Raw genomic sequence first — 24,578 nt, 5'->3', positions numbered from 1 at the left:
ATTTCATATTTTGACTATTTTGACTTTAGTTTGCTTTTCGTGGGTAAAGTATGAGATAAATAATTAAGCTTTCCAAAACTAAAAGGAGACTTTATTAGACCAATGTTCTATTTTCTTTATTAATTCCATAAGGAAATGTACTTTGAACAAAGTAGTACGTCCAGTCCCTTTGGGTCAAAAGCAGTGAACTACTCAGGTCATTTTGCTAAAAAGAGAACATAAATTAGCTTTCAACGTCAAAGTTAAGTTAAATTAATCAAATAAAATTAAATATTTGTTAGGACGGAGGCCAGGTGGATAGGGTAGATAAAATTACTCTTAGTTAGTGCTAAAAACACTTGGGATTAACAATGTAAATATTCAATTTGTCCAATGTCATTAACCTGAAGCGTGACAGAAAAATAAGGAAAAAGACATTACGAGGAATAAATGGAAAGTATACCAAGAAAATTGGTAACCCATAAATCTGAAAGAATTGCACTATTTCTGAAGGTTTTTTTAAATAATAGTTCTGGAGATATTAAAAATAAAATCTCATATTACAAAACCTGGATTCTTCATTCTGCAAAGAAGGAATTAAACTAGGTGAATAATTTGTATTTGTCCCTGAAACACTTTGGAAGATTCTAATTCACAAGTAATATACAAAATAAGATAAATAATAGGTGTGTTAAGATCAAAAGACATAATTTGATGTTTACTATCTCTACAAGGCATTGTTGTACACAAATCACATCAATATGATAGAAATGGCACAGTCTCTGAGGATATTTTCTACATTTTATTTACATTTTAAGACTAATTTCAAAATCACATATCACACAACTATTTCCTTTTTGATGATTCCACTTAAACTTAAAGGTATGGTTTGTTAAACGGTTGTAAACAAATATGTACTATGTTGTTACATGTAATAAAAAGGAGCTACTCTCAATAGAAATCCACCCCTTTCTACTACCTAGTTCTTTTAAAAACTTTTTCTTATTGAAGTATAACTGACATACAATATATTAGTTGCAGGTGCACATCATAGTGATTTGATATTTATATACGTTACGAAATGAAATGATCACCCCAAAAAGTCTAGTTACCGTCTGTCACCAAAGTTATTATAACATTACTGACTATACTCCCTATGCTGTACATAACATCCCCATGACATTTTTCATAACTGCAAGTTAGTATGTCTCAATCTCCACCTATTTTGCCCGATTCCCCTAAGCTCCCTCCCCTCTGGCATCCATCAGTTTGTTCTCTGTATCTACGAGTCTGTTTCTGTTTTCCTTTGTTTGTTCATTTGTTTTGTTTTTTAGATTCCATATACAAGTGAAGTCATCCACCATTTGTTTTTAATAAATACAGGCATCAAAACAATCCTGAACATACTTTTGATACTACTAGTAGTTAGCATCTTTTCAAAAATCAACAGGGTTAGCAACAGCATTCATTTCACCTGCTACTTTAAACAATTAAAATTTCAACTCTTTGACTAAGCGAGCATGTGATTTATCTTTTCCTTCTTCTGGAAATGTATATTATTCCACAGCAATCTGATACTTCCTGCCTTGATCTTATCCTGTAAACCTGAATTCCAGGTTTATGTTTAAATGACAGTGCCTTAATATGAGAAAAAATATTGTAGTACATTTTTCCTCCTGCTGTCTGAAAACATAATGAGTGTACATGTTTTAAATATTTTATTACAAATGACCAGGTCATGTTTACCAGTTGGAATTATGTTACTAAATCTTTGAGTGTTTTGTACTGTAACAATCAAGACAATAACATGAATGAGTAGAAGTTTATTGATTTAAGACAAGTTGGAGATCTTCTAAAATCGAGTGTTGTATGTTTGTTCTTTTCCTGCCTGTGGAAGTTTCATATTTTCTTTGGACATCATTAGACTTCCTAGTTCCTAAAGTAATGTTTTAATGCTGTATCAAGTTTGCCACTTTGCTAACACCGCTATGTTCTGTGAATCCACCATCCAACTGGAAATATTCTATCCATATTAAATTTTCTTACAAATCTAACTAATGGAGGAGCTTCTGAATATTCAGGTCATTCTAGCTTCCGGGCTTTATATTCTGTTTTCATAATTTGTCTGTGGGGACCATCATCATCTTCTGTGTCCCTGGACTCCATTTAATATTTCTGAATGTAAAACTAGCCTTGCATTCCTGGAATAAACTCTATTTGGCAGTGATGATGTCCCTTTTTAAATATACTAACAAGTCCTTATTTATTGGTGGCTACTGGCTAAGTTCGTGTATTCCACTTCAGCGGCCTGGGGTTTGTGGGTTTGGATCCAGGGCACAGACCTACACACCGCTCATCAAACCATGCTGTGGCAGCATCTCACATATAAAACAGAGGAAGACCAGTACAGATGTTAGTTCATGGACAAAAGAAAAACAAAAAAAGCACAGAATATCTTTCCATTTTTTTATGTCTTCTTCAATTTCTTTTAATAATGTCCTATAGTTTTCAGTTATGTAGGCTTTCACCTCCTTGGTTAAATTTATTTCTAGGTATTTTATTCTTTTTGTTGCAATTGTAAATGGGATTGTATTCTTGATTTCTCTTTCTGCTAGTTTGTTGTTAGTGTATAGAAATGCTACTGATTTTTTGCATGTTGATTTTGTACTCTGTAACTCTACTGTATTTGTCAATTATTTCAAAGAGTTTTTTGGTGGATTCTTTAGGGTTTTCTACATACAGAATCATGTCATCTGCAAATAGTGACAGTTTTACTTCTTCCTTTGCAATTTGGATACCTTTTATTTCTTTTTCTTTCCTAATTACTCTGGCTAGGACTTCCCATACTATGTTGAATTAGAGTGGTGAGAGTAGGCATCTTTGCCTTGTTCTTGTTAGAAGAATAGCTTTCACTTTTTCCCCATTGAGCATGATGTTGGCTGTGGGTTTGTCACATATGGCCCTTGTGATGTTGAGGTACTTTCTTTCTATACTCATTCTATTGAGAATTTTTATCATAAATGGATGCTCAATCTTGTCAAATGCTTTCTCTGCGTCTATTGAGATGATCATGTGATTTTTATTCATCATTTTGTTAATGTGGTGTATCACATTGATTGATTTGTAGATGCTGACCCATCCCTGCATGCCTGGAATAAATCTCACTTGATTGTTAGTATATGATCCTTTCAATATACTGTTGCATTTGATTTGCTAATATTTTGTTGAGGATTTTTGCATCTATGTTCATCAGTGATAGTGAGCTGTAATTTTCCTTTTTTGTGTTGTCCTTGTCTGGTTTTGGTATCAGGGTAATGTTGGCCTTGCAAAATGAGTTAGGAAGTGTCCAATCTTCTTCAATTTTTTTGGAAGACCTTGAGAAGGATAGGTATTAGATTTTCATCGAATGTTTGGTAGAATTCATCAGAGAAGCCATCTGGTCCTGGACTTTTGTTTTCGGGGAGGTTTCTGATTATTGTTTCAATCTCTTTATTTGTGATTAGTCTATTCAGATTCTCTATTTCTTCTTGATGCAATTTTGGGAGGTTATATATGATTCTAAGAATTTATCCATTTGGGCTATCCATTTTTGCAGTGTACAGTGTTTCATAGCATTCTTATATAATCCTTTGCATTTCTGTGGTATCTATTGTAATTTCTCCTCTTTCATTTCTGACATTTATTTGAGCCTTCTCTTTTTTTCTTGGTGAGTCTAGCTAAGAGTTTGTCAATTTTGTGTATCTTTTCAAAGAACCAGCTCTTAATTTCATTGATCCTTTCTATAGTTTTTTTTAGTTTCTATTTCCACCCTGATTTTTATTATTTCCTTCCTTCTACTGATTGGGGCTTCATTTCTTCTTTTTTCTAGTTCTTTTAGGTACAATATCATATAGTTTATTTGAGGTTTTTCTTGTTTCTTCAGGTTAGGCCTGAATTGTACCACTTTTGCTACATTCCATAAAGTTTTGGTATGTTGTGTTTTCATTTTCATTTGTCTCCAGGTATTTTTAAAATTTCTCTTTTGATTTCTCCACTGGTCCAACAGTTGTTCAGTAGCATGTTGTTTAGTCTCCACATATTTGTCACTTTTCCAGCTTTCTTCTTGTAGTTGATTTCTAGATTCAAATCATTGTGGTCAGGAAAGATTCTTGATATGATTTCAAACTTCTTAAATTTACTGAGGCTTGTTTTATTTCCCAACATATGGTCTATCTTTGAGAATGTTCCATGTGTACTTGAGCAGAATGTGTATTCTGCTGCTTTTGGATGGAATGTTCTACATAAATCTATTAAGTCCATTTGGTCTAGGTTTTCATTTAAGGCCACTATTTCCTTGTTGATTTTCTGTCTGGTTGATCTATTCATTGATGTAAGTGGGGTATTAAAGTCCACGACTATTATTGTGTTGCTGTCAATTTCTCCCTTTAGGTCTGTTAACAGTTGCTTCATATACTTTGGTGCTCCTATGTCAGGTGTAAATATATTTATAAATGTTATGTCCTCTTTGTGGGATGTCCCTTTTACCATTATATAATGTCTATCTTTGTTTCTTGTTATCTTCTTTGGCATGAAGTCTACTTTGTCTGATATCAGTATAGCTACACCTGCTTTCTTTTGGTTGCCATTTGCTCGCAGTATCATTTTCTATTCCTTCACTCTGAGCCTATTTGTCTTTAGAGTTGCAATGGGTCTCTTGAAAGCAGCATATTGTTGGGTCTTGTTTTTTAAATCCATCCAGCTGCTTTTTTTTTTTTTCACTGAGGAAGATTTTCCCTGAGCTATCACCTGCTGCCAATTTTCCTCTTTTTGAATGTGAGCCGCCACCACAGCATGGCCACTAACAGCTGAGCAGTGTAGGTCTGCACCTGGGAACTGAACCAGCCACTGAAGCAGAGCGCACTGCACTTAACCACTAGGCTCCACCAGGGCTGGCTCCTAATCTGTGTCTTTTGATTGGTGAATTCAATCCATTTACATTTAGAGTGATAACTGATATATGAAGGCTTAATATTGCCATTTTATCTTTTGTTTTCTGTTTGTTCTATATTTCCATTGTTTCTTTTTCCTTGTATTTCTGCCTGCCATTTCAGTTTGGTGGTTTTCTGTGATGTGTTTCTGAGTTTCCTCTTTTTTTATGTTTTGTGACTCTGCTCTGATTTTTTGTTTTGTGGTTACCATGAGGTTTGTATAAAAGATCTCATAGATGAGACAGCCCTTTTTCTCTGATAACATCTTATCTCCATCAACATTTGCAGGTTTCATCCTTTTCCTCTTCCTCTTCTATGCTTTTGTTGTCATAAGTTATCCTTTTTTGTATTGTGAGTTTTACCAAATTGAAGTGGTTATAGTTATTTTTGATGTTCTCTTTTTTGCCGTTATGTTATAAATTAAGTGTCTACTAACCTATTCTGATACAGATTTGCAATTTTCTGATTCCGTCTATTTATCACCTTGTTCAAAACTTTGTATACCTTTGCCTTTTTGTTTCAGGTAAGAAGTCTTCTTTCAACATTCCTTGTAAGACAGGTCTAGTGGTGATGAACTCCCTCAGCTTTTATTTGTCTGGGAAAGCCTTTATGTCTCCTTCATATCTTAAGGATAACTTTGCCAGATAGAGTATTCTTGGCTGATAGTTTTTGTCTTTCAATATTTTGAATATATCATTCCACTCTCTCCTAGCCTGTAGAGTTCCTGCTGAGAAATCCACTGATAGCCTGATGGAAGTTCCTTTATAAGTTCTTTTCTTCTCTCTGGCCACCCTTAATATTCTTTCTTTGTCATTGACTTTTGACAGTTTTAATACGATGTGTCTTGGAGAAAGTCTTTTTGCGTTGAGATAATTAGGAGTTCTATTAGTTTCATGCACTTGTATATCCAGTTCCTTCCCTAGGTTTGGGAAATTCTCACGTTCGTTCTTTCTTTGGTGAGGAAGGTTGGCTCTGAGCTAACATCTGTTACCAATCTTCCTCTTTTTGCTTGAGGAAGATTGTCGTCGAGCTAACATCTGTGACAATCTTCCTCTATTTTCTATGAGATGCTGCCACAGTGTGGCTTGATGAGTGGTGTGTAGGTCCATGCCTGAGATCCAAATCTGTGAACTCTGGGCCACTGAAGTGGAGCACGTGAACTTAACCACTACACCATCAGGCTAGCCCCATATTATTTCTTTAAATAAGCTCTCTGCTCTTTTCTCCCTTTTTTCTCCTTGTGAGATACCCATTATCCTTATGTTGCTTTTCCTAAGTGAGTTAGATATTTCTTGTAGAATTTCTTCATTTTAAAAAAACCTTAGTTCTCTGTCCTCTTGCACCTGAATCACTTCTAGTTTTATATCTTGGTGTCCACTAATTCTCTCTTCCATATGGTCTGCTCTATTTCCAATGCTTTCTACTTTACCTTCCATCTCATTAATTGCGTTCTTCATCTACAGAATCTGTTTGGCTTTTTATTTTTTTCCTGGAGTTTCAATCTCTTTAGTGAAGTACTCATTCTGTTTGTTAATTTTATTCCTGAGCTCACTGAACTGTCTTTCTGAGTTTTCTTGTAACTTGCCGAGTTTCTTCATAACAGCTATTTTGAATTCTCGGTTAGATGCAACCATCTGTGACTTTAAGTTTGGACTCTGAGCTACTGTGTTACTGTACTTCGTGGTGCTTGATGAATTATTCTTCTGCTGGTGCATTTGTGGTATTAACCACCTTTCTTATTTGGGTAAGGCTTCAGTTACTTCTGGTTGAATGAGAGCCTGTACTTTCTACCCTCCAAACGCCTTTGCCAGAGGCATCATCAGTGCCCTCCTCATGCTGCTTGTGCCTCTGAGGTTGCTGGTGCCTTACTAATTATGGCATCACTGCAGTCGTGGGTGTCACCGCTGGGGTCACCAGGCTGCAAGCACCTCTGCGGCTTCCAGGGTTGCCTGGGTCTCGTGTTCCCCACTTCCTCTCCATGGGCTTGGGTGCTGCTGCCACGTGCACCACCTGTGCTGCTGCTCCTGGGTTATCTGGGGGTGCTGGCAGCACTGCTGCTGGGGGTGCTGGGTTCATGAGTGTCACTCCTAGGGCCCAGGGTCTTGTATGCAGTCCCTGCTGCTGGTCAGGCTGATGTCAGGGATGCTGCCACGGGGGGCTGGATCACAGGTAGTGCTGTGCTCCTGAAGCCTCAGGTTGCTAGCACCATTGCCATTGCTGGCGGAGGGGTAGCAACTGAGCTGTGAGCACTGCTGCTGCTCCTGCAGCCCCTGGTCTTCGGGTCCAGTGTGCTTTCTCAGGAGTATCCACATTTTGGACGCAGCCACTGGTGCTGGAAGGACTGAGGTCAGAGTTGCTGCTGCTGGGGGAGGGAGGGGACTGGGTCGTTGGCACTGCTGTTTCCTGAAGCATCAGTTTGCAGGCACCACCTGCCACTGCTGGGGGAGGGGCAGGGGCCAAGCCATGAGTGCCTTTGCTGCTCCTGCTGCCTCTGGTCTCCAGTGCTGGTATGCTTTTTGAAACCTCCGGTCAGGGCATGCGGTCAAGTTTTAAATTAAGGATTCATTTACAAGGTAGTGATAGGACTATTCAGACTTTCCATTTCTTCTTGTATCAATGTTGACAAGTATTCTTCTATGAATTTGTCTACTTCATGTCATTTTCAAACACATCTGCATAAAGTTGTCTATAAAATGTATTAGTCTACTTGGACTGTATAACAGAATACCACAGCCTAGGTGGATAAACAACAGAAATAAATTTTATCACAGTTCTGGAGGCTGGAAGTCCAAGATCAAAATGCCAATAGGATTAGTTTCTGGTGAGAAATTTCTGCCTGGCTTGTGGATGGCTACCTTCCCACTGTGTCCTCAGATGGCCTTCTTTCTGTGCACATGCAAAGAAATCTCCAGTGTCTCTTCCTCTTCTTATAAGGACATCAATCTTACTGGATTATCTTACTGGATTGGGTTTCTTCTTCTATGCATATACTGTCATGTGATTTTGAAAATTATTTTCTAACAAAAATGGAATTATGTCATTTTATGTCGATTTATCCCAGTCTTTCAAAATTTCTGTATTGTACCATAATATAAATAATCTATTAATGGATATTTGGGTTTTTCCATTATTTTACTAAACTATTGCCATAGTAACTATCCTTGTCCATATAGTTTTGTATATTTGTTTGTGTCTATCTGTAAAATAAAGTCTTACAAAGTAGAATGGCTGGGTCAAAGTGTATGAACATTTTAAAGATTTAATGGAACTTCTAATTTAAGACAGTAGGCTGAACATGTTGTCTTCCTATCCCTTACAATTCCACAAAAAATAAGAAGTACAAAAAGAAATAAATAGAATAAATGGAAGCCAACTGCTTAACAATGTATGAAAGACTTTTAAAAATTTCCTGACATGTTTCTGGATGAAACAAAAACTATGTCTAAGACCATGTCTAATGAGGTTTTGGATGGAACTAAACCCACACTGAAACCCTGAAGAAGCTCCAGGCCAAGAGTTGCAAATAAGACGAAGGAGCACAGAAGTGAGATGCAGTACAAAAAAGGACTTGATTCAATGTCTGTTTTGTCATTCCCCTTCTTCATCCCAGTGACAGAACTAAAATGTGGCATTACCCACATCAAAAGGAGAGAAAGAAACAGACACTCCCCTAAAGAATTTGAACACACTGTTTGAGAAAAATTAAGGCTTCTTCTACTCTTGGTAATGGTAGACTAGATAATCTGGATTAACCTTCCTAATCCAAATAGTTGAGAAGAACTATTTCCTCTGCAATAAAATATGAAAATAGCCTAGCTGAAGACATTAGAGCATCAACAAGGCATCAAAGAATTATAGAGATAGGATCTGGGAAAAGAAGTAAACTCAGAAGGGGGAATCTGGCATTTAAGGTTATTTTTTCCTTAGTGGCTTCTGCAGGTTACAGAAAATGTGGCTGAGAAGCTGAGTGGCATTCTTGAAAGGCTTACAAGAGTGGAGAGGACAAAAATTACACAGACCCACCAAGGGCTGGGGGGAGCTAGAAAACCTTCCACACTCTGGATTGGACCCCAAAAAGGCTACACTGGCCTCGCTTCAAATCATCTCTGAAATTGAATTAAAATGATTACGAAACTCTAGGGTATTAAGCAGCCCACCAGAAGTAAATATAAGTCCTCTTAGAGGAATACAGCATTATACTAGGCCTCAAATTATTTCTACAGTTTTTAATATACAGTATCTAACATTCAATTTTAAATCCCAAACACAATAGGAGACAAGATAACCCTAACAAAAACCAAAAGAAGGCATAAACAATTGGCAGATTCCAGATAATGGAATCTTTAGACATAGATTTTAAATGTTTAATTTATTTAAAGAAATGAATGACACAAAATTGAGAATTTTAGAGGAGAATTGGAAAAAAACAACAAAAAGGAACAAATGAAAACTCTAGGAATAAACTACAGCAATCAAAATTAAGAAATCAACCAGTAGATATAACCACAGCAGATTAGAAACAGCTGAAGAGATAGCTAGTAATTGAAAACAGATCAGAAGAAAATATCCAGACTGAAGTATGGAGAAGAAAATGAATGGGAAACACAGAAGAGAGGATAAGATAAATAGAGGATACAGTGAGGAGCCTAACATGTCTAATGGAGTAAAAGGAGAAGAGAAAGAGAGAATGAGATAGAAGGAATATTTTGAGAGAAAATGACTGAGAACATTCCAAAACTGTCAAAGGACAACAGGCCACAGATTCAAGAAACCCTATGAATCCCAATGGGATAAATAAAAAGATGATGATTCTTAGGCCCATCCTGGTAAGACTTCTGAAAAGTAAATACAAGTGGAAAATGTTTAAAGTACCCAGAGCGGTGTGGGGGAGGGAGTACTTTCCAAAGAGCAACAATGAGCTTGACAGCTGACTTCTCCACAGAAGCAACAGAGGACAGGGGAGAATGGAATGACGTCGCCATAGGGCTGAAACAGAATCACTGCCAACCTAGATTTCTGTACCCAGTGAAAATTCCTTTAAGGATAAAGTTAATATAAGGATATTTGCAGACAAAGTTATAGAATTTGTTACCAGAATACCCATACCAAAGGAAATAATAGAGTTTGTTCAAACAGAAAAAAAAACTTGCAGTTTTTTCAAGAAACTTGAAGTTTCAGAAAGGAATGAAAAGCAACAGAAAGGATAAATACGTGGATTAATTTAAGTGACACTATATAAAATAATACCTTGTGGCATTTAAAATATAAAGAACTAAAAATACAACCTAAAAATTGCCTATTGGTCCGGGTAGAGGGTGTGTATATATATACAAACTTAGATAAATCAAGGATGTACATTTTAATCTCTAACGCACTTACTAAAATAATAGTAAAAAGAGGAATAACTACCAATTTAGTAAGGGGGAGGCAGGTAGGAGAATGAAACAGTTAAAATGGTCAATTAGTCCCCAAAAAAACAAGAGAGGAAAGAAAAAAATGACACCAAACAGGTGGGACAAATATAAGGGAAACAGTAAGATGGTAGATTTAAATCTACATATATCAGTAACAATATTAAATATAAGTGGACTAAGTTTTCTGAATTAAAAGCAAAGACTGCCAGTCTGAATGAAAAATAAAATCCAAATCTGTGATGCATGCAAGAGGCACATTTAATATAAAAGGATCCTTAAAGGGTAACATTTAAAATGTACGAAAAGATATATAATGCAAAGTTTTAAAATAACAGTAGAAGGTTTTACAGCTATATTAATATCTGATGGAATAAATTCAAGGCAATAGATATTACTGGATATAAAGATGTGTGCTTCCTAATGATGAAAAGTTTAATTCACCAGTTATTACTGGACATAAAAAGGTATGCTTTCTAATGATGAAAGATTTAATTTCAAAGTAAAAATTTAAAATTTCTATATCCCTAATAGCCTCCAAATACAGAAAGCAAAAATTGGCAAAACTCAAAGGAAAAAGATAAATCCACTATTAAAGTGGGGCAATTTTGATAGCCCTCTCAGTAACTAATAAAACAAGTAATCAGAAAACCAATAAGGAAATAGAAATGAAAAACCTAGTTAACAAACTTGATCTCATTGGCATGTGTATAATATTATACCTACTAACTGCAGGATACCTATTATTTTCAAGCCCACGTGGAATATTTACAAAAGTTAACTGTATGCTGGCCCTACATCAAATTTCAACAAATTTCAAAGTGATGAGAATTCTCCAGAATATGTTCTCTGATCACAGTGCAAATAAGCTTAGACATTAATAACAAAAGGATACCAAGAAAAAAATCTCATGTTTGAAAATTAAAGAACGCAATGCTAAATAAACTGTAGATCAAAAAATGAATTATGAAGGAAATTCAGAAAACATTTTGAATTGGATGATACAGTAAATTATATACATGAGAACATTAGGATGCAGCCATGGCTATTTTAGAATAAGAGAACATGTTTTAATAGAAGACAGACTGAAAAATCAGTAAGTTCTGCATCCACCTCAAGAAGTTAGAATAAAAACAATAAATTAAATCCAAAGAGAAAGGTAATAACATAGAAAACAAATTTAGAATAGAAATGATCAACAAAGTCAGAAGTTGTCTCTTTGAAAGAATAAAACTGATAATTCTGGAAATGCCAATCAGGAAAGGTACAAATAACTAATAGCAAGAAAGAAAGAGGGGCTGGCCCCATGGCCGAGTTATTAAGTTCACATGCTCCGCTTTGGCAGCCCAGGGTTTCACTGGTTCGAATCCTGGGCACGGACATGGCACTGCTCATCAAGCCATGCTGAGGCAGCATCCCTCATGCCACAACTAGAAGGATCCACAACTAAAAACACACAACTATGTACTGGGGGGCTTTGGGAGAAAAAGGAAAAATAAAATCTTAAAAAAAAAAAAAAGAAAGAGAAGGACATCACTACAGTGCCTACAGACAATAAACAGATCATAGGAGGATATTGTGCTATGGACTGAATTATGTCCTCCCAAAATTCATAAGTTGAAGCCCTAACCCCCGCCATGTTACTGGATTTAGAGATAGGGTTTTTAATGACATAATTAGGATTAAATGAGGCCATAATTCAAAGTCACGTACAGATAAAAAATTCCACAATCCTAAAAGAGGACTGTTCCCCATTCAGTCAGGTATCTACTTGTCCAGCTGTTTACCCACACCCAGCCCTCACACCATTCCACATCAGAGACGACTACTGCTGTGACTCCCTATTCCTGCACTCATGACAGCTATTGGCAGTTAGCTACAGCACTTCACCCCCTGAGTCCAGTCACTGAGCTCTCTCTGACTTTCATTCTTCCATGCAGCCATTTTCAATCAACTGGAGATGGTACTTGAGATGAAGTCTATTTGCCATCCTACAAATCCATAAGCAAGATATGACTTTCAATACAATTCAAAAACTTTCCTAATAAATATTTTTTACATTTTTTAAAACTCTGATAATTTTCTCCTATGAATAAAATTAACTCTCATATTTTCGGACTCACCAAACAAAGTAGGATATAAACTGTGTCAAGATAACCTGAAGATGCCAACTTATATATTTCCTGCTTTATTTATTTGGAATCATTTTTAATAAGTTCTGTTAACATGTCTGCCATAGTCAGAGGCACCAATGCTAGGGATTCTACACTCACGCAAACTGTGAAAGAACCTAATATATTCATTAATCCTATTCAACTGCACAGTCTATGGCATAATGAGGCCTGGGGTAATGACTGCAATGCAGTGTTAATTTACTTAGCATGTTTTCAGTAATAACAAAAGATAGTGACAGCAAATAAGGATTTAAAACTAGCATTCATCTCAAGATTTTCTTCCATAAAGTATTTTTAAATCCTTAGATATAGAAGTCCCCACCATCTTAAAATTAGACAAGCAAACAAGGAAAAAAGAAAAACATCCTTACCAACTTTTCTGCTTCTGTGTTCATTTCCCTTAATTTCTTGATATGCTCCTTTTTAATCATGAGAATTTTTGATAATTTGGTCTACAGACAAAAAAGAGATGTTTTGGAATAAACAGAGGCATTTAAGTATATCAGCGAGACATCAAATTTCCACTTGTTCACTATTTTAGCAGTGGATTTTGATGTTTCAATATAAACATAGCACAGACATTTTATTTTATGAGTCTGATTGCCTGACATGAAAATACTGTTGTAAAATCCACTGTAACCAGGACATGTCAAAAGAACTAAGGAATCAAGCTGTATCTGACAATACTAATTGTCAAGTTTTCACTGGCTTAAAATGGGACAACTTGTGAACTAACCAGAATAAGAACTGCAATAGATTGAAGAACAAATATGTTAAAATCTATGAGTTCATATTGGTACTTTAAAAAAATTAACCACTTCGCAGAATGCTAGTGACCAAATTCATTATTTTATAAAGTGGAAAACACAGAGAAAGAATCAAGCATTTATCCTGCCTTTTCTATACAAACTATACCATCAGGTAACCAAATAAGCAGATTAAGGAAAGTTTGACTTTATAGAACTATTTTAGCTAATAAACGAAGAAAGAATGATAGAACAAGAATAGTACCAGTTTTCAATCCTAATGAACGAATGAATCTAGGCATTGACAATCAGTGGCAGCTAATTATGTAATAACTATACAAAAAAGGAGACAAAATAGTATGGGTCTATCAGAACACAAAGCCATCAATAAAAGGAGTCACTAAAAACAAGTAAAGCAAATAAAAAATAAATAAAAATAAAATAAAAAATCCAAATCTACTCAAACCTCTATACCCAATGAGCAATTACATGAAATACAAAAGTCAGAAGACCATGTTGAATGACACCACAAGGATTCAATCAGCGTATCCAGACTGTGGGAGACTCTGTGGCCAAATAATCCAGTTTCTTCAACAAATAAGTTGCATAGAGAAAAAGAGCATTCAACATTTGAGACAACTGAAAACTCTGCATGCTAACTGGATATTTGATGATATCACAACATTTTTGTTAACTTTTTAAATGTAATAATGGTATTATGTTTCTTAGAATAAAGAGCCTTGATCTCTTAGAAATATATAATAAAATATTTACAGATGTGATGTCTAGTATTTGCTTCCAAATCAAACAAAAGGGAGAAAGTGGGTGGGAGTATAGATGAAATAGGACTGGCCAGGAGTTGTTGACAGCTGCAACAGCTGGATGATGAGTACACAGGGTGTATTATACAATTCTATCTGTTTTTATATGCCTTAAACTTTAGGTAATAAAAAATCTAAAAGACTGACCTAAGCTGATGCAAGCAGAGGGTCTCGTGAGCTGTGTTACAGACTCTTTCACTCAGACTTTATCTAGTGCTCAGTAGGTCCACAACCCTGGTCTGGTCTCCTTTTTCCTCTAAGCTGTTGGGTTTTCACAAAAATTTGTGTGATTCTTTAGAGTTGGAACCAGTAAAAGATGGGATGAAGGCAACAGGATCTCTCCCCTTTTTTGTTTCTATTTCAGTTTTGTGTTGCTTGTTTCTGATGGGAAATCATGCTGTTTCCTTTTAATTCTTTTCAAAACTGAGTCCTCTCTAAGAAAGTAGATCAGTCTTTCTAGATTTTTCAAAATCCCTAACCCTAGGAAATAAAAAGTTCCCTCAAAAAGAAAATTAATTATAAACTAAGAAATATGAAACCTGCAAAAAAATTTTAATGGTATTTATTTTTTCATAAGAAAAAAATATTAGAAACAGAAAAAGATAAAAAACATATCCATCTACTTCATAGCATAACACCAACAAGAGCAAACTTGAGTTGCATACAAAACTTACAGATTACAAAAGTACGTAAAAAGACTTATTTTTACCTCTGAGATAGCTTAAAATAATAATGAAAGTAGTGTTTTAACTAGGCTTTACACATAGATTTTGAAGTTAAAATTAAGCACTGAAATCAAACATCTAAGCATCAATAAATATATCAATACCTTACAAGTAGTGCAGTAGCACTGAACTGCTGGCTCCCTCTGCTGGAGGGTGTCTCTCTCTCTCTCTCTCTCTCTCTCTGACACACACGACTTGTTCAAATATGACATATTAGCTTTGTTTTTACTTTCACCAGTGACAGAAAATTTTTTTTTTTATTGAGTTATTGATAGGTTACAATCTTGTGAAATTTCAGTTGTACATTAATGTTTGTCAGTCATGTTGTAGGTGCACCCCTTCACCCTTTGCGCCCACCCCCCACCCCACCTTTCCCCTGGTATCCACTAAACTGTTCTTAGTCCATAATTTTAAATTCCTCATATGAGTGGAGTCATACACAGATTATCCTTCTCTCGCTGGCTTATTTCACTTAACATAATTCTCTCAAGGTCCATCCATGTTATTGTGAATGGAATGATTTTGTTGAAAGAAAATTTCTTAACAAAAAAACAAGTATCCTATTCGTGAAAAGGATAAGCCTTGGCTCTTTTCATAATTTCAGCTTTTCATATAAAAATATCTTACCTATCTTTGGAAGCCAAAAGGCACAAGAACTTCTGTATTCCAAGGATAATTAACAACATATGATTGAGGAATACGAAATGCTATACACATGCACACAAATGTGCAAAGAAGACTTTTCCTCAAAATAACATCAATTGCAAATGGTAACACTGAAATTTTAGTGGATTATGTTATATTTTTATTTATAAAAACTCTTATCTATCCCAAACCAAAGTAGTTTTTCTTTTCAAAAAAAGGAAAAGAAACAAATCAAACATTATTATACTATTATTTAAACTAAATTATTTAATCTAATTTTCAAAACAAATAGTTCATTATATTCTTAAGAGTCAGGCTATTCAGGAAAACGGTTCTGTATAATAATTCTACACGTGTTTAAATTTAGGCTTAGATTTCTTTTTTTTAAAGATCAGCACCTGAGCTAACAACTGTTGCTAATCATTTTTTTTCTTTCTGCTTTTTCTCCCCAGATCCCCCCAGTATATAGTTGTATATTTTAGTTGTGGGTCCTTGCAGTTGTAGTAAGTGGGACGCCGCCTCAAGGTGGCCTGAGGAGCGGTACCATGTCCGCGCCCAGGATCCGAACAGGCGAAACCCTGGGCCGCAGTAGCGGAGTGCGTGAACTTAACCACTCGGCCACGGGGCTGGCCCCTAGGCTTAGATTTCTTAGTGTCTAATCACTAAGTACTTAGCAAGTGAATAGCTACTTCTAGTTTCAGAAAAGAAATAAAGTTCCTTCTAACCATGGAGCTGGCTGACACATCATAACTGTTGAGTTGACTGATAATGGCAAGACACATTGAGGTTATGAAATAAAAGCCTTACATTTATACAAGTTATTAACAGCTAACCATTCAGAGTTTCACAGAGCATATGCTACGTTAGAGTCCTTAACATAGCAAAACAATAAGAACCAAATCCAGGAAAAGCCCAACAAAAAAGATCTCTAAGACTTTTTCGGCTGTTACAGCTTTTATTTTCAAGCCTTGTTGGCAATAAGAATTCTTAAAAAAAAAACAATAAAAGAAAAATGGAGGCAAAGATAACAGATTAGTGGTTACCAGAAGGGAGGGGGGTTGGAGGGTGGGCATAAGGAGTAAAGGAGCACACACATATGGTGACTGACAAACAATAATGTACAACTGAAATTTCACTACGTTATAAACTATTACGACCTCAATAAAATACAAATAAAAATATTTAGTCCTAGAAAACTTTTCAACTTTAATAACACAAAAGACATTGAGGTTTTTACCGAACAGCCAAGATAGAGCAATTCTTACCACTTGGATAAGGAATTCTACTGGAAAACCACCTAACGTTTCAGTTTCAGAGCCAGAAATTTTACTTCTCCAAGGTGACTGTCCTAACAAAGGATCATTATCCTGTGGGAACAAAAGGGAATCATTTCATCATTGACTATTCAAAAGGAACTATCTTATTTTTAGATAAAGAGTAAATTCTATTATAATTAATACTATATTAAACAACTATTTACCTATTTTATTTAGTATCTGACAACTCAAAATAATGTGGGTACTTCATAAAGTTGCTGTAACAGATGTCTATTTCACAAGAACAGAGTTCACATCCATAATAATCATTTAAATCACTGATGACATGAAGAAAGTATTACTCACTGTAATGGGCGACTGGAGAGGAGGAGTATAATGCAACCGTGGTGGAGTCATAAAGAAACGAGAAGGCCGCTGTTTTTGTCCAAAGGCAGCAATTGGCATTGTCTCATGAGGCTCATTACTCTTTGGGAAAAGAGAATAGTCCACAAGACTTGAGGAACTTTACCAATCATTTTAGCTTTATAAATATTATTTTTCAGCTTGAGATATATATACACTAGCTCATATGATATGCTTTATCATAGTATATATTATCCTACAAAGATCAAAGGGCTAGAATTTAAGTCATGGCGTGAAAATACTACTTTCCTAGCAAAAGAATGAACCCACAAAACAGAAGAATTAAGAAAAGAAAAAGAACCAAGGATCAAATCAGAGAATCAAAGATTAATATTAAAGTGTTCTATGGCCATCTTTGGTTGTCTGTGTGTTAAAGACTATCCAAATATAGTCACTTTAATTCAAGTCAACTCTTATCTGGCCAGGGAGAAATATTTGGGTGATCTCATAAAAGAAATTATATTAATGAAACAGAAAAGCAACTTTCCTTTTTTGAAAGGAAAGGTTTAAAGATTTCATCCTTTAATGAAAAAACTTAAGGTTGGTGGACTTTGCTCTATATTTAGTCCAAATTTTCTTTCTCCCCTCTAAAAAGTATGTTTGATAAGGAAACCCTCACAATAAACAGAGAGTCATAGTTTTTAAACAGATCAGAAAAGGAAGATTCTCCTATTTTTACACTAAAGAGATAAAGAAATTTTAATTTTTAATTGTAAGTTCATAATCCTTAAAAATCAAGCTTATAACAAAGAAATGAGTAAAGGGTGGCTAAAGGTGAACAATTTAATCTTCATGATGCTTAGAGGCAAATAATTTTGTTATAAAAAGTTCATTACTGGGGCCAGCCCGGTGGCCAAGTGGTTAAGTTCACGTGCTCGACTTCAGCAGCCAGGGTTTCGCCAGTTCGGATCCCGGGCGTGAACCTAGCCCGGCTCATCAAGCCATGCTGAGGCGGCATCCCACATAGCAGAACTAGAAGGACCTACAACTAGAATATATAACTATGTACTAGGGGGATTTTGGGGAGAAGAATAAAAAAAAAAGATTGGCAACAGATGTTAGCTCAGGGCCAGTCTTTAAACAACAAAAAAAGGCTCATTATTCACTTTTTAAAAACTTTACTAGAGAGTTATATTAGTTCCTAAAATTATTTTAACTTATTAGAAAGGTGTATTTCCATGACATTGCTAAACCAAGCATGATCATGAAATGATGGTCCAGTAGTTTAATGGACTGTATCAGAAATTCAAAAGATGTGGATTCTAGTCTCAGCCTGGCAGGAAACCAGCTCGAGAGCCTTGACTAATTTACTTAATGTACTTGTGTCTCAGTCTCAGCATGCAAAAACTGGGGATCATTAACATCCACTCTGCAGAACTCTGAGGATAGCATAGAAGATATGGAAACAAATATTTTGAAGTGCAAGATGTTATGTTACTTCATACTTTTAAAAGTATGAAAAGTCTCTTCATACTTGCAAGGGAACTACACAAACAGCTGGAATGAAACTGCTGTGTAGCTCACTCCACAAGATTATTTAGTTAGGAGTGATCAGTTTCTGTCATACTCAGTGCTCTGAGGGTAAGGTACAATAGAGGGAAGCCAGCTTCTGGAAAACGTGGAAGACTCAAGTATAGTTCTGCTCCAGGGGTCTAGTAGGCAAGGCTGGGAACCCCTAAGGATCTCTTCCTCTGTAACCTGAAATCTCAAGTGTCATAAAATACAAACTCTAAGAAAACTCTACAAAACATATTTAATAAGCATAAAACACATATGTATTATGAAATAATACTTACAAGAACTTCATAGTCAGGGATGGTATGAGTTCCAAGCCCTGCCCTATCAAAAGTTACTCTATAAGTAGCATTAAGAGTGTCTACAGCATCTATTTGTCCAGTGAACAGACCGTCATGAACACCACGTAATCGTGCTGAGAAAAGAAACAAAAAGGCATTATGATGTTTGGGAGATACAAAGAATTGTCAACTACAAAACTGCTCCCAGTATCTAATTTAAAATGTAGAAAGTACAGTATTGTTGTCTACTCTAGTTTCAAAAAAAGCATGCACTTTAAGTTTAGAGACAGGACAAAAAAAATTTTTTTTTGTAGGAGCTGACAGGTTTTTTTATTTTATTGAGGTCAGGATAGTTTATAACATTGTGAAATTTCAGTTGTATACTATTATTTATCAGTCACCATATAAATGTGTCCCTTTACTCCTTATGCCCATCCTCCCAACCCCCTTCCCTTCTGTTAACCACTAAACTGTTCTCTTTGTCCATGTATTAGTTTATCTTCCATAGGAGTGAAATCATATGGTGTTTGTCTTTGTCTGGCTTATTTCGCTTAACATAATACACTCAAGGTCCATCCACGTTGTGGCTAATGGAGCAATTTTGTCTTTTTTTATGACTGAATAGTATTCCATTGTATATATCCACCACATCTTCTTTATCCAATCATCAGGCAATAGACACTTGGGTTGCTTTCACTTCTTGGCTATAGTGAATAATGCTGCAATGAGCATAGGGGTGCATAAGTCTCTTTGAATTGTTGAGTTCTTTGGATAAATACCCAGTAGTGGGATAGCTGGGTCATATGGTATTTCCATTTTTAAGTTTTTAAGAAATCTCCATACTGTTTTCCATAGTGGCTGCACCAGTTTGCATTCCCACCAGCAGTGTATGAGGGTTCCCTTTTCTCCACATCCTCTCCAACAGTTGTTATATTTTGTCTTGGTAATTATAGTCATTCTAACGGGTGTAAGGTGATATCTCAATGTAGTTTTGATTTGCATTTCCCTGGTGATTAGTGATGTTGAGCATCTTTTCATGTGCCTACTGGCCATCTGTATATCTTCTTTGGGAAAATGTCTATTCATATCCTCTGCCCATTTTTTGATCAGGTTGGTTGTTTTTTTGTTGCTGAATTGTGTGAATTCTTTATATATTTTGGAGATTAACCCCTTGTTGGATATCGGTTTTGTAAATATTTTCTCCCAGTTGGTGGGTTGTCTATCTGTTTTCTTCATGGTTTCCTTTGCCTCGTAGAAGCTCTTTAGTCTGATGAAGTCCCACTTGTCTATTTTTTTCTTTTGTTTCCCTTGCCCGAGTACACATGGTATTAGAAAAGATCCTTCTAAGACTGATGTCAAAGAGCGTACTGCCTATATTTTCATCTAGGAATTTTATGGTTTCACAACTTACCTTCAAGTCTTTGATCAATTTTGAGCTAATTTTTGTGTATGGTGAAAGATAATGGTCTACTATCATTCTTTCGCATGTGGCTGTCCAGTTTTCCCAACACCATTTATTGAAGAGGCTCTCCTTTCTCCACTGCATGTTCTTAGCTCCTTTGTAGAAGATTAGCTGTCCATAGATGTGTGGTTTTATTTCCGGTCTTTCAATTCTGTTCCATTGATCTGTGGGCCTGTTTTTGCACCAGTACCATGCTGTTTTGATTACTAAAGCTTTACAGTATATTTTGAAGTCAGGGATTGTGATGCCTCCAGCTTTGTTCTTTTTTCTCAGGATTGCTTTAACTATTTGGGGTCTTGTGTTGCCACATATGAATTTTAGGATTCTTTATTCTGTTTCTGTGAAGAATGTCATTGGGATTCTGATTGGGATTGCATTGAATCTGTAGATTGCTTTAGGTAGTATGGACATTTTAACTCTGTTTATTCTTTCAATCCATGTGCATGGAATATCTTTCCATCTCTTTATGTCATCATCAATTTCTTTCAATAATGTCTTACAGTTTCCATTGTATGGGTTTTTCACCTCCTTGGCTAAATTTATTCCTAGATATTTTATACTTTTTGTTGTGATTGTAAATGTGATTGTATTCTTTTTATTTATTCATTTATTTATTTTATTAAGATTATGATAGTTTACAATCTTGTGAAATTTCAGTTGCACATTATTGTTAGTCATGTTGTAGGTACACCACTTCACCCTCTGTGCCCTCCCCCCAAGCTCCTCTCCCCTGGTAACCACCAATCAGTTCTCTTTGTCTATATGTTAACTTCCACCTATGAGTGGAGTCATACAGAGATTGTCCTTCTCTATCTGGCTTATTTCACTCAACATAATACCCTCAAGGTCCATCCATGTTGATGTGAATGGGACGATTTTGTCCTTTTTTATGGCTGAGTAGTATTCCATTGTATATATATACCATATCTTTATCCAATCATCAGTTGCTGGGCACTTAGGTTGGTTCCACGTCTTGGCTATTGTAAATAATGCTGCGATGAACATAGGGGTGCATGGGACTTTTGGAATTGCTGATTTCAGGTTCTTAGGATAGATACCCAGTAGTGGGATGGCTGGGTCATAAGGTATTTCTATTTTTAACTTTTTGAGAAATCTCCATCCTATTTTCCATAGTGGTTGCACCAGTTTGCATTCCCACCAACAGTGTATGAGAGTTCCTTTTTCTCCACAACCTCTCCAACATTTGCCACTCTTGGTTTTGGATATTTCTGTCATTCTAACAGGTGTAAGATGATATCTTAGTGTAGTTTTGATTTGCATTTCCCTGATGATTAGTGATGATGAGCATCTTTTCATGTGTCTATTGGCCATCCTTATATCTTCTCTGGAGAAACGTCTGTTCATGTCCCCGGCCCATTTTTTGATTGGGTTGTTTGATTTTTTGTTGTTGAGCTGTGTGAGTTCTTTATATATTATGGAGATTAACCCTTTGTCAGATAAATAACTTGTAAATATTTTTCCCAATTAGTGGGCTGTTTTTTTGTTTTAATCCTGTTTTCCCTTGCCTTGAAGAAGCTCTTTAGTCTGATGAAGTCCCATTTGTTTATTCTTTCTATTGTTTCCCTCATCTGAGGAGTTATGGTGTCCGAAAAGATTCTTTTGAAACTGATGTCAAAGAGTGTACTGCCTATATTCTCTTCTAGAAGACTTATTGTTTCAGGCCTAATCTTTAGGTCTGTGATCCATTTTGAGTTTATTTTGGTGAATGGTGAAAAAGAATGGTCAATTTTCATTCTTTTACATGTGGTTGTCCAGTTTTCCCAACACCATTTGTTGAAGAGGCTCTCCTTTCTCCACTGTATGTTCTTAGCTCCTTTGTCGAAGATTAGCTGTCCATAGATGTGTGGTTTTATTTCCGGTCTTTCAATTCTGTTCCATTGATCTGTGTGCCTGTTTTTGTACCAGTACCATGCTGTTTTGATTACTGTAGCTTTGTAGTATGTTTTGAAGTCAGGGATTGTGATGCCTCCAGCTGTGTTCTTCTTTCTCAGGATTGCTTTAGCAATTTGGGGTCTTTTGTTGCCCCATATGAATTTTAGGATTCTTTGTTCAATTTCTGTAAAGAGTATCATTGGGATTCTGATTGGGATAGCGTTGAATCTGCAGATTGCTTTAGGTAGCATGGACATTTTAACTATGTTTACTCTTCCAGTCCATGTGCATGGAATGTCTTTCCATCTCTTTATGTCGTCATCAATTTCTTTCAAGAAAGTCTTGTAGTTTTCGTTGTATAGATCTTTCACTTCTTTGGTTAAATTTATCCCAAGGTATTTTATTCTTTTTGTTGCGATTGTGAATAGGATTGAGTTCTTGAGTTCTTTTTCTGTTAGTTCATTGTTAGCGTATAAAAATGCTACTGATTTATATATGTTGATTTTATACCCTGCAACTTTGCTGTAGCTGTTGATTGTTTCTAATAGTTTTCCTATGGATTCTTTGGGGTTTTCTATATATAAGATCATGTCGTCTGCAAACAGCAAGAGTTTTACTTCTTCGTTGCCTATTTGGATTCCTTTTATTTCTTTTTCCTGCCGAATTGCTCTGACCAACACCTCCAGTACTATGTTGAATATGAGTGGTGACAGTGGGCACCCTTGTCTTGTTCCTGTTCTCAGAGGGATGGCTTTCAGTTTTTGTCCGTTGAGTATGATGTTGGCTGTGGGTCTGTCATACATGGCCTTTACTATGTTGAGGTACTTTCCTTCTATACCCATTTTATTGAGGGTTTTTATCATAAATGGCTGTTGGATCTTGTCGAATGCTTTCTCTGCATCTATTGAGATGATCATGTGGTTTTTGTTTCTCATTTTGTTAATGTAGTGTATCACGTTGATTGACTTGCGGATGCTGAACCATCCCTGTGTCCCTGGTATAAATCCCACTTGATCATGGTGTATAATCTTTTTGATGTATTGCTGTATTCTGTTTGCCAGAAGTTTGTTGAGGATTTTTGCATCTATGTTCATCAGTGATATTGGCCTGTAGTTTTCCTTCTTTGTGTTGTCCTTGTCAGGTTTGGGGATCAGGGTGATGCTGGCTTCACAGAATGTGTTAGGAAGTGCTCCATCTTTCTCAATTTTCTGGAATAGTTTGAGAAGGATAGGTATTAAATCTTCTTTGAATGTTTGGTAGAATTCTCCAGAGAAGCCATCTGGTCCTGGACTCTTATTTTTTGGGGAGGTTTTTGATTATTGTTTCTATTTCTTTACTTGTGATTGGTCTATTCAGAGTCTCTATTTCTTCCTGATTCAGTTTGGGGAGGTTGTAAGAGTCTAGGAATTTGTCCATTTCTTCTAGTTTGTTCAATTTGTTGGCATATAGTTTTTCATAGTATCCTCTTATGATCCCTTGTATTTCTTTGGCATACATTGTGATTTCTCCTCTCTCATTTCTAATTTTATTTATTTGAGACTTCTCTCTTTTTTTCTTAGTGTGTCTGGCTAAGGGTTTGTTGTTTTGTTAATTTTTTCGAAGAACCAACTCCTTGTTTCATTGATCCTTTCTACTGTCTTTTTTGTTTCAATATTGTTTATTTCTGCTGTAATTTTTATTATTTCCCTCCTTCCACTGACTTTGGGCTTTGCTTGTTCTTCTTTTTCGAATTCTGTTAGGTGTCGTTACGACAAAAAATTTTTTTGAAAAAACCACAAAACTATAAATGTGATCCCTAATTTGATATATGAATGAAATCATATATCTACCAAACCAAGGGGAAAATATTTTTAAAAGTCAACAGAAGAACTCTGGTCATTATAATCATGAACAAAACACTAGGAGTAGTTCAACTGAAAAAAAAAAAGACAAGGGTGCAGTGCAGACAGGAACTAATACACTAGGTCTGAGACTGCTATCCTCAGAAAGGCCTGCCTGCAAGGTCGGCATCTGAGAACTTGAATTTTGAGAGTGTTCCCATACTAATAAATGTGGTTTACAGTGCCAACACTGTTTGTACGAACAATGCGGTTTATGTTGGAGACCTGCTTTCCAATGCCTGTATGTACTCGGCAGAAAGTGCGTATGTGACAGCCCCTATGAAAACCTTGGGCACTGAGTCTAATGAGTTTCTCTGGTAGACAACATTTCACAAGTGTTGTTCCAACTTGTTGTTGGAGGAATTGAGCAAGTCTTGAGTGACACTATAGGGAGGGACTC

The 24,578-nt window shown here is 35.9% G+C and overlaps 1 protein-coding gene across 3 annotated transcripts in view; it reads right to left on the bottom strand.

The window, feature by feature from the left end:
• LIN9 (lin-9 DREAM MuvB core complex component) overlaps nt 1-24,578 on the bottom strand; it is an 86,931-nt gene that overhangs the window by 18,056 nt on the left and 44,297 nt on the right. For all 3 annotated transcript variants that reach the window (XM_046678123.1, XM_046678121.1, XM_046678122.1), the window contains 4 exons: nt 18,944-19,077; nt 17,091-17,210; nt 16,734-16,835; nt 12,903-12,983 (listed from right to left, as the gene is read on the bottom strand). In XM_046678123.1, coding sequence (XP_046534079.1) covers nt 12,903-12,983; nt 16,734-16,835; nt 17,091-17,210; nt 18,944-19,077 — 437 coding nt within the window. The remainder of the gene's footprint in view (nt 1-12,902; nt 12,984-16,733; nt 16,836-17,090; nt 17,211-18,943; nt 19,078-24,578) is intronic.

Source organism: Equus quagga, chromosome 12 (genome assembly GCF_021613505.1).
Source record: "Equus quagga isolate Etosha38 chromosome 12, UCLA_HA_Equagga_1.0, whole genome shotgun sequence".
NCBI classification, from domain to species: Eukaryota; Metazoa; Chordata; class Mammalia; order Perissodactyla; family Equidae; genus Equus; species Equus quagga.
Note: the sequence above shows the minus strand (reverse complement) of the source record. Positions and strands in the feature narration are given on the sequence as shown.